The sequence below is a fragment of the Columba livia genome, chromosome 5 (genome assembly GCF_036013475.1).
Source record: "Columba livia isolate bColLiv1 breed racing homer chromosome 5, bColLiv1.pat.W.v2, whole genome shotgun sequence".
In the NCBI taxonomy this organism is placed as follows: domain Eukaryota; kingdom Metazoa; phylum Chordata; class Aves; order Columbiformes; family Columbidae; genus Columba; species Columba livia.
Window position 1 is genome coordinate 28,353,406 of NC_088606.1, and position 10,321 is coordinate 28,363,726.

The following is a 10,321-nucleotide window of genomic DNA, read 5'->3' on the forward strand; positions in this document are numbered from 1 at the left end:
AAAACCCTTTTAAGACCTGTTGACTGTCATGTGGTTTGGAGTCATTCATCTTAGGCTTATCTCATCTTTCAAGGTAAAATCTAAACGAACCATGAATTAAGTGATTGTGTCAGCAAGTGGAGATGATCGAAGAGAAAAGTATGCTTCTGAAAACTGTTTGGTTAGTTCTGTGGCTCAGTCCATGAAGGCAAACATGCACTGCGCTCTGCAAACACAGCACAAAGGCACTGCAGGTTTTTGCAGACTTTACTCTATGGACTTCTACCCACACTTCCTGGGGATCCTCACTTTGTGTTGGATTATAGGGATGTATATGACAGGGACTGGATGATATGAATAGAGGAAGACAGTGGTAGTAAGCATGACATCCTGAGATTAATTTCTACTTTCATTATGACTGGCAGATCGCTTTTGCAATGACCGCTCAGCTTTAGAAACGCTAGCAAACTTTTAGCTAAAACAGCCTCAAAGTCACGCACCTTGTAGAGAACAATAAGCTTGTACCATACATACCAGTGTTCTAGTTCTTGTGGTTGTTTTTTTGTTTTGTTTTTGTTGTTTGTTTTTTTGTGTGTATGTGGTTTTTTTTTTTTTTTTTTTTTTTTTTTTTGTATATACTGTGAAATACGAAGGGTATTTATTTCCAGTTTGGAATTTCACACTGACTCACTCAGTGAAAGAAGCTGTGCAGAGATACGTTCTGGTGGTGTCTGCTGTAGGTTTTGGATTGCTCATTTGAAAAGTGCTAAGCCAAACTGGTGGTGGGAGGATGCTTAGCAAAGACAAACTGAAAGTGGGCATCTTGCAGAATTTGTTTTTTAACAATCTTTCTTTCATCCAGGCTATGGTCGCTTGCTATCCTGGAAATGGAACTGGGTATGTTCGTCATGTGGACAATCCAAATGGTGACGGGCGCTGCATCACCTGTATTTATTACCTGAATAAGAACTGGGACTCCAAGGTGAGTAAGCCACAGGGTTGAGACAGAACAAACGAAAAACTACTTCAGAAACAGAGCTCTGGAGCTGTCAGTTGCTTCTGTGAACTCTGGTAAACTTTCGAACAGCTGGTCCATTCTTCATCTCTACATTTATTTTCTTGGTGTTTATAGCAACCCTTTGGAAGTAAGAATCTGAACTGTTTCCTCATCATTCTCTCTCCCATCCCACACACATGCTGTTTTGTTGCTATAGAATGAAGCTTCTAAGTGCTGGACTTCTGGCTCTTAGGCTTTGTTTAGAGGAAAGAACAATGAAGCACTAGAAAGAAAAACATAATCCACTAAGGAGTAAGTGGATTCTGGGAGGAGAATAAAATCACAGCCCAAATTTGGGACTTGGTGTTCTTGATGCTGTTCCTTCAGGCTAACTTGCAGAAGATCTTCAGTTGCCTTAGTGGTTTTCTTACTTAGGAAGTTATGAAGCTTAGTAAGAGGAGTGAGCACATGACTTGGTTTGTCCTCTCCATCTTTGACTCCCAACAGTCTCTTGACAGGACAATGCTCCTGCTTCTGCCTGCATTACTGTAAGGCAATTAAGTCAGCCTTGGATTTACCATACCTTTAAGTTAGAAACAAAATATGGGTTTGTAAAATTGTGGGATGTCTCTTTATACTTCTGTTGTCATAATGTGGCACAAATGATTCAAATGGATTATCTATTGAAAATTGCCCAATATATTTTGTCTCTCTAACCTGTGTTGGCCACTTCAGGTAGATGCTGTCTAAGCACTTGTAGATACTATGAACCCCCACAAGTAAGTTCAGATTTGGAGGCAATGCCACTGAAAAATGCACTGTTAAGAAAAAACACCTTCCTTTACTGAGGGTATGACAGTGAAATATCTCAATGTAACAAAATGGAGGAGATGTAGGAGAAGTGGAAGTATCCAATTTTGTGCACAGAACTCTTATTCTATTAGTGAGAAAGCACCAAGTGGACACTGAGAAACCTAATAGAAATCCAGGACACTGGTGGAGAGTATTGTGTGGGAGTGACAGTAATTTTATGCAAATGTTTGCTGGAGGAGATGCAATATAACCATGCTGGCCTTTGAAAGCGACCATGTTGCTTTAAGCCTGACCTAATAGTTTCTTACTGAGGCTTGCGTGCCACGTGGAGTTACTAAGTCAGGTCAGTGCTGGGTTGACAGCATTTCCCCTGCACTCGGTTGTGCAGCTGCAGCATAAAAGCCTCTGAAGAGCCCTCAAACAGCAGCAGGGAAGAGGCAGAGTTCATCTGCAGCTTTTGAGGTTTCTAAAGTGCGTGCAGATCACCAGACTTTTTGCCTGAAACTTGTGGCATGTGGCAAGAGAGAAATGATGTGGTAGAGAAACCAGGGTATGTCATAAGTAGGGAAAAAAGTGGCAGGGAAATATAATGCATTTATGAGAAGTTTATTACAAATCCAACAATAGAACAGCCTTCACTCTTCCCAGGGTGTAAAAGTTAACTCCTATATGATCATATGCAGGCTCTGAAATGCCATAAGCAGTATCTGGCAATTGCTGAGAGGAGAATCTACTCTCTGACTGGTCAGGTGGAGCACCCTGACCTGCCTTACGGTATTCGCTGGTTCTAGAGATATGACTAGGAGCTCAGCAGTTTCCCAGTGTTTGTTAGAGGGCCAGTGTTGTCTTTATTTATCTTGGTTCATTTACTTAAGCCAGATGTTTATGCTGAAATGCTACAAACTGGGAAAATCAAGGTGGCCAAGAGATTTGGTGTATGGTTTTCCAGTGTTGCCATGTAGCTGTCTTGGTTATCATTAGATGTTTATTCCCCATTTGTTGGTTGCTGAGGAGGGAGAAATAAGACATTGTTCACATGAATGTGTGGGTGCTCCTATGTGTAAAAGGCAACCTTTCCTCTTCTTTCAGCTGCATGGTGGAATTCTTCGAATATTCCCAGAAGGAAAGTCCTATGTAGCAGATGTTGAGCCGATTTTTGACCGGTTACTTTTTTTTTGGTCAGATCGAAGGAACCCACATGAAGTCCAGCCTTCTTATGCAACCAGGTAAGTAGCATATTTGGTAGTGACATTTGGCTAGGAAAAGGCAAAGTGTCTCTTCTACCAATATTTGTATCTAAAATCATAACCACCAAGTACACACGTGCATAAAAAAAAGCTAGATTTTGAGTGGATTTTAAGTTTTTGAATCACTGGGAGTTCTGTCATCAAATGAGGAACAAGCTTGAATGATAAGATTCCTTGTGTGATGGGGAAAAAAAGATATTTTTTTTTTACCATTGACAGGATAAGTCTTCCAAGCCAGGCATAGCTATTTAGCTGGGAGATGCTGGGTTATCCTTTTGCCCTTGTGACACTATAGGGATTCTTGGGGCTGCCCTCTGTCAACAGGCTGTGAAAAGCTGATGTGATGCAGGACAAACCCCAAGCTGCCTACAGGTGCCCCAACACAGAAAAACATGCAAAGGTCTGTAAGCTGCTTTTGCCCTCTGTTGCCAGGGGCTGTGAACTCTTGTGCCTCCAAGCAGAAATTCTCACCTATATTTCTATCTTACTTGCATTTAAAAGTGCTGTCTATATTTGTCTATAAAGATGTGCCATTTGCATCCTGTTTTTTTTACCTACTAATGCAGTTTTAGTTTTTTGCTTTCTCCATAAGCATAAAACTCCTGGGCTCTATTTTAATAGCAAATGTTGAAACAAACACAAGATTTCTTTTCTTTATAGATATGCCATGACTGTGTGGTACTTTGATGCCGAAGAAAGAGCAGAAGCCAAAAAAAAGTTCAGGAACCTAACTGGTATGATTCTTTTATAAGTGTTTACCAGAAAAATAAATGCATTTTGATATTTGCAAAGTCAGAGACAGTCTGGGAGTCACTCTGTAGCTAGATGGGTGTGACATTCATTTTTAGAAAGCTTTTTCATCTCTAATCACTAGTTAGTTATTTTATATGAAGTGGAGAGGTTGTGACAGAAGAAGATTCAGGCCCGGCGCTGGTATCACTGATGAGCATGATGTGGAACATGGGAGCAGCGGTTTCTCATTTCTTTCCCAAATGGCTGCTGAGATTTTGTCCTCGCTCAGGTGGCTACTCTAGTCACTGGGAGTCTCTAAGATCTTCTTTTGTTATTAGTGAAATATATTTTGTCTCCTCCAAACTTCATTTAGCACAAAGTTGTGAGGATTACACAAACAGTTTCCTAATCATGTTCTGGCCAAACAGGACCTGTCTTCTATATTGATGAAGGGCAGTTGGGACCTGCAGTAATTCAAAAGGGATTTGTATTTAATTTACAAGTAATTTCTGACTGGGAATATTCATATGAACTTGGAACGTATAGATTGTGAGCTGGAAAGAAACTTAAGTTTATAAATATATATAAAGTGAATCTTTTGGCATGCAGTTGCTAGATTAGCTGTGATCATAGTGCACTTCAAGTGCGACCTGCATTCAGCCGGGTCTCACAGTTTGCTTAAAGTCAGCCCAGAGGCACTTCTGCAGAAGCCTGAGAAGAGGTGACCCCAGCTTTCCTAATGGCAACCGCACTGCCTGCTACTGTAGTAATGGCACATGAGTAATGGACTGAGTCATCCAGATGTGCTCTAACACCCTACCTGGGGCCATGCTCAAAGGTTTGCTCTTTGGAGCAGTTTAAGATCTGATCTTCAGGGACTGCCTCAGGCAGCTTCTCAAAATACAGTGTGGAGAGCATTCATCTTTTTTAAAATGTGTGGTATGCAGCTGAGGACCAGCAGTATTGTAATTAGTCAAATGCTTTTTAGAACACACTGTCATCTATGTAGCTGGTATGCAAAGCAAATACTGACTTTGCCCTTAAATGGGACCGTGAGCGAGGAGCCAAGAGTGAAGGGGAAAAGTATCATGGGTCTAGAGTCTGAAAGGTTTTTGGGCCGCTTAAATACTGCATGAATCATCTATGGTTTCATCAAGGCAAATGTACAAAATCTTGCTCTATCTTGTTAACATGCTGTGGATTCATACAGCATTTCAGTCCATGTAGTGAATTCGTATCATGAGTCTGAAATGAAAGGTGCGGTCAATTGAAAACAAACCAACTTTAGCTGTTTGAGTTTTCAGAAGAATGCTGTCAGAACCCTCTGGCTTAACTGTGTCTCCTTTTTTCATATTTTCTATGCAGATGCAAGGAAGAGAGAAGCACCTCTTAATGAAGACTAATCAACTGTTCCTGAACTATTTGTGAGGAAATAAGATCCCAAAGATGACTTCCATTTCCAGTGAACAAGGGCAAATTCTTGTTATGCACAAGAATGCACTGTTTGTGTCTAGCATGTGCATTTTATATTGATGGTACTCAAGGCAGCCTCCTGTCACGCCTGCATTTGGCAGAAGGAACACTTGTTTTCTATTTGCCTTTTGCTGGAAAAAGTAACCAGGGTTAAATAAAAAATAGTATCACTAAGCCTAGTGGTAGTGGCTCAGCCAGCTGGCTTTTGATCATTCTTGTAATCAAGATAATGATCATTGGGACTAGTAAAAACTTGAGTCTTATTTGCACTTTATGGGATAAAAGAATCCTAGCTCAATGGGAAGGAGCTTTACAAGTTGAAAATCTGTGGCAGACTGCTAATGGGCAAGGACAAATATTGGAAATGTGAAATTTAAACTGGATTTTTATAGAGTGTCATCTTATGGTCTATCCTGCACGGGCCTGGTGATGTACTGTTCATCACTTTGCTGTGTCGAACACTGGCTCAGCTCTTCCATAGCATGACTTTACGAACAGATTCTTGTCTACACAGTCATCACATTTCCTGAATTTTTTTCCTTTTCAAGAGTCAAGTTCTCACTGTGTGTTGTGCTGCCCTTTCTGTCCCAGGACTGAGGGGGAAGAAGTTATGCATCTGTCCACAACTTTGTAAAACCATTTCCTTTCTCTTCTGAGCAGGATTGGTTGCGTGTTTTCTATTTTCATGGCTTTGTAAAGCAGCAGTTTTCTCCAAAAAGTCTGGTAAACATGGATGGTTAATGGCACACAATGCATTGGCACTAAAGGCAAACAATAAGTAGAGTTAAGTGCTATTTTCATGACTTCTCCATCTACTATGTTTTGTTTGACACAAATAGGAATTCGAAAGGTAAAGATATGTTTGGCAGTCTGACAAATGTATGACAAATAATGGGTAACTTAGACTTGATTTCTATGCTGCTTATCCTTAGTTAACACACTTGTTTGACTTTGCATGCATATGCAATTTGAATGAAACAGTTCAGTTTCAATTGGCCTGTTACACTGGGTAACTACTTCTGCTGTGCCCAAGCTGTGAGATCAGAGTTATTCAATTGGCAAAGCATGTTTGTGTTTGTTTTTTTCTCCATTATTTTTTTTAAACTTCTTAGCTCACCAGTTCTCATTGAGTCTATCTCCAATCTTCCTAAGCTTCTACAGCCAGCACTTACTATGCAGTTCAGAGTAGCTCTTCGTGAAGCTGGGAGCTGGTGGTGGATGTATTCATCACTCACACTAATTATTCTCAACTGAATACACTCACTTGTATTCATTTTCATCTCATGTTGTCAGTGTGTATGTCAGACCCTACTAAATGTTCTGAATAGGTGCCCTGTTCGGTGTCCCATATGTTCCCGTGCCACCTGCCTGCAGAGGTGCAGATGGTCTGTCTGCACCACTGGCCCCTGCACCAGTTCACCACACTGTGCTGGGTGGTCATGCTAGGGATGGGTCTGTGGGCCAGCTCTGTTACCCTTCAGCTAGGAAGTGAAAGGCAGTGTGCAATGGCAACTATTAAACAGCACTGACAGAAAGGTAATGGCTGCATAGGACAGTAAAGAAATAACTTTTGTAATATAAAAAATTGTAATAAAAATGGAGTATTTTTTTAAGCAGTTATGTCACTTAAAAAAAAGAAAAAGGAAAAAAGCTGGGCATCCTTCAGGCTGTCCTTGAATTCTGAATGTAAACACAGTTGTGTGAAGAAACCCCTCGTTCTCTCTGGCTTCTCCCAGAGATACAGCTATGGTCTTATGGGCTGGACTTTGTTCAACCTGACCACTTTGCACCTTAAGAGAGGAACATGAGGGAACAGTGACACAAATTCTTATAACTCAAAAGACTAGAAAGACAAATAATGTGGTAAATGTTCCTTTAATGTTAGGAAAAACATTATTCCACTACAGTTGCTTTTAAGTAGCATAACATAGACTTGAAGGAAATTTAACGATAACTTGAAGTTCTCATTCTGCAGTGTTCATGTGGGAGGAGAAAGAGTTAGGGCTCTTGGTTGAGAATGAGAGGCAATGTACTGGAAGATGGGAGGTGTTGAAAAAGGAGAGCCACAGGATTATTATTCAAAAAGGAGGGGGCAAGAGGGAGCCTGACTTGTTGTACTGCTATGCAAAGTTGATAATGGCATGTAAATTTGAAACTCCTACATGATTTTAAAGGGGGCAAAGATAGCTAAAACAGAGCAGAGCAAGTCTTGCTTTGCTTTTAGAAACGGTAACCTTTAAAAAAATGCACTAGAAAGAGATGTTAGTACACATCTCTCTGGAGCCTAGAACAGTGGAAAAATGATGGGGTGGGAGAGGAAAGGCTTTGTATAAACGTTGAAAGAGAAAGGTACTTCAGTTACCACTATTGCTACTGCCTGGCTTCAACAGTGGTCAGGAACACGTACGTGGTGGATGAAATGTGGAGCAGTATAGATTTCATTTATTGTAAATAAAGTACCTATTTTCATTTTTAGCCAGTATCTTCATGATCTAGATAGAGGAGAAAGCAATTGTTCAGTGGCAGAGAGCACTCTTTTTCTTTATTAACATATATAATTAAGTACAAAAAAGTTGAGGGCACAAGATTTTGAAACTTAATTCTTCTGTTCCAGACATTACCCCATTTCCAGATCAGTGTGATGACCTCCTTGAAGATGCTGTAGTTTAACTGGGTGGATAAGAGACGTGTTGGTCATGTAGGAATGCACAGGCTTGATATTTTTGACATGAATTTCTTATGCCTGTCTCTGGAATTGTTGCAAACTGCTCTGCAAGAATGGAATTGTCTGAAGAACTGTGGGGGAAGCAGGCTGCTGTAGTAGGGAGGGCATTTCAAGGAGACTCCCTTACTTGTGTTTTGTTTTCATGGTCAACTGAAAGATCTACAGCTGAACAGCACTTCTCACCCAGTTGAGAGAAAGTGTTTTCTCTAAGGCATTTAATTTTTAGTCCTCCAGAAGTTTTGTTGGGTTTTCTGCAACCTTTAGGTAATGTGCCTTCATCATTCATACCTGTGAAGATGTTACATGCCACGTGTGTGTCATGCAAGATTTTCATTGCTTTTTAAGAAATATGGTTGCCTTTCCAAATGCAATTGCATTGGAAAAATATGCAGAGCCACCAAGCCACAGTTTCTGACAGGTGGTTTTTGTTGTGCAGGGAGGAAAAAGGCCAGGACACTGTACTAAAAATCAAGAGACTATTTTTATTCTTAAACCTGTAACTTCTGGCCTTTTGGGTAAAGTAGCCTTTAATAAATACTATTTTCTCTAGATTACTTCTGGTTCTATGAGGAATGGCCTCTGCAAAGTAATGTCTAAAAAGATCCACTCTTTTCTTCCTTCTCTCTTTAAACAGTTTTAGTCCTTTCTTATTGTGTTTTTAAAAATGTTGGAATATATTATATGTATTTTTTGTTGTTGTTGCAAAATAGCTGGCTCTAACACCACTTGCATCTAGAAGATAATATATCTATTTGCAGGCAAATAACTAGTTCTACTTTGACTGTGCTGTACTCCCAGCAGATATCTGAGAGTGAGTTATGATTACATCTTCTCTTGTCAGGTTGTATGCTGGTCAACAATGCTGGCACTTTGCATCAGATTGATATAGAAACACCAAGTAGTGTTTTACCATACATCACGCTTTGTGTTCCTGTTACTATTTAAAAAAAAATAAAGATGTGGCAGGAGTGAATAAAAACTGGGTCATATTAAATGTTGTCCTGTACAATTATTTTCAATCTTGTATTTTACCATGGCTGGGGTTGTGACAGGTGTGTGCAGTGCCACTCAGCTGGGTGAAGGGTGGTGGCACTGCACAGAGGTGACACTAATCTGTCGCCACTGCTGTTCTCCATTGTCAGGGAGACTACGTTGTTTGTTGCCATCAGCTTGGCATGTTTCCTTGGACACTTCCTGCTGTTTTGAAGTTATTTACCTTGCTATAGTGACCCTCTTCTTGAAATGCCTATTTGTTTTTACACTCCTGTAAATTCTCATGATTCAACTGTTGTCTGATAAGTTTTATTTTTAACAGCGTTCACATCCCCCCTGCTATGTTTCTAGCCCAAGTCCCAGAGTTTTCTCCTGCAACCACAGGGGAGGCTTCTCCCCACTCCCACTAACACTGCAGTTGAATGAAAACCAGGACATTTTTCACTTGTTTGTTAAAGTCCTGTGAACTTTTCTGATTCTTTTTGTAATATTGTGAATAGTGGTAATTCCCATCTTCCCCTGCCTGCCCTGCAATGTAAAAGACACTTTCTGCTGTGGAGGGCTTGGATTGTCTTTTTTTTTTTTCCTTTTTTTTTGTAACTATTAAAGAGGGAAGAGAATTCCAGATAATTTGCTACTTAGTTAAGCATTTAATTCTCACAGAGGACTGCTTATTCCATGTGAAGACCTAAGGAAAGCAGATGGTAAGGGTTTGTCAAGAAGAAGTTGGCTATTGGCCATCCAGCTGCCAAGGACTTTGTCTTTTCTCTGAACTCTGACTAAACTTTCTCTAAGTAAATATGCTTGTAGTAATTGTTATCTTACAGCTATTTAGGGGTCTCTTTCCTCCTCCACCTACCCAAAGGGATATGGCTAAATATACTTGCACTGACAATTCCCATGACTCTTGAGAATGCGTCTGATATCAGAGGTTGTACTGAAAATTACAAAGTAGCATGACAGTGTAAGAGAGGTTAGTAAAAACTGATTTCCCTTTTTCCCACATAATTTTGTCTCTGTGGAATACATTCAGATCAGAGTTACTAGAACTCTCATCCTCCTTCACAAAGTATAGATTTTTTTTGTGTGTTTTGTTTGGTTTTTTAATCATGTGGAAAGAGCGGATAATTTAATCTGCGCATGTGCTTATTTTAAACCATGCTGGAGATACTAAATAAGCTACACTAGGCCAACCACAGTCAACAGCAATTCTCATATGGTGGCAAACCCAGTCAGTGCCAGTGTGCAGGTCTATGCTGGACACCCACACAGGTAAATCTTCCTGCTGCAGCTGAGAGAGGAGGCAGTTTGTGGTCCCTGGTCTTAGCCAACTCCCTGGAGACTGATTTAGCAGGAGAGGAG

At 40.3% G+C, this 10,321-nt stretch overlaps 1 protein-coding gene across 1 annotated transcript in view; it reads left to right on the forward strand.

Annotated features, from left to right (window-relative positions):
• Window positions 1-8,960, forward strand: part of EGLN3 (egl-9 family hypoxia inducible factor 3) — a 29,699-nt gene extending 20,739 nt beyond the window's left edge. The window contains exons 2-5 of the mRNA XM_065064075.1: window positions 842-961; window positions 2,879-3,015; window positions 3,697-3,770; window positions 5,134-8,960. Of these exons, the coding sequence (XP_064920147.1) occupies window positions 842-961; window positions 2,879-3,015; window positions 3,697-3,770; window positions 5,134-5,171 (369 nt within the window). The 3' untranslated portion in view covers window positions 5,172-8,960. The remainder of the gene's footprint in view (window positions 1-841; window positions 962-2,878; window positions 3,016-3,696; window positions 3,771-5,133) is intronic.
• The last annotated feature ends 1,361 nt before the right edge of the window (window positions 8,961-10,321 follow it).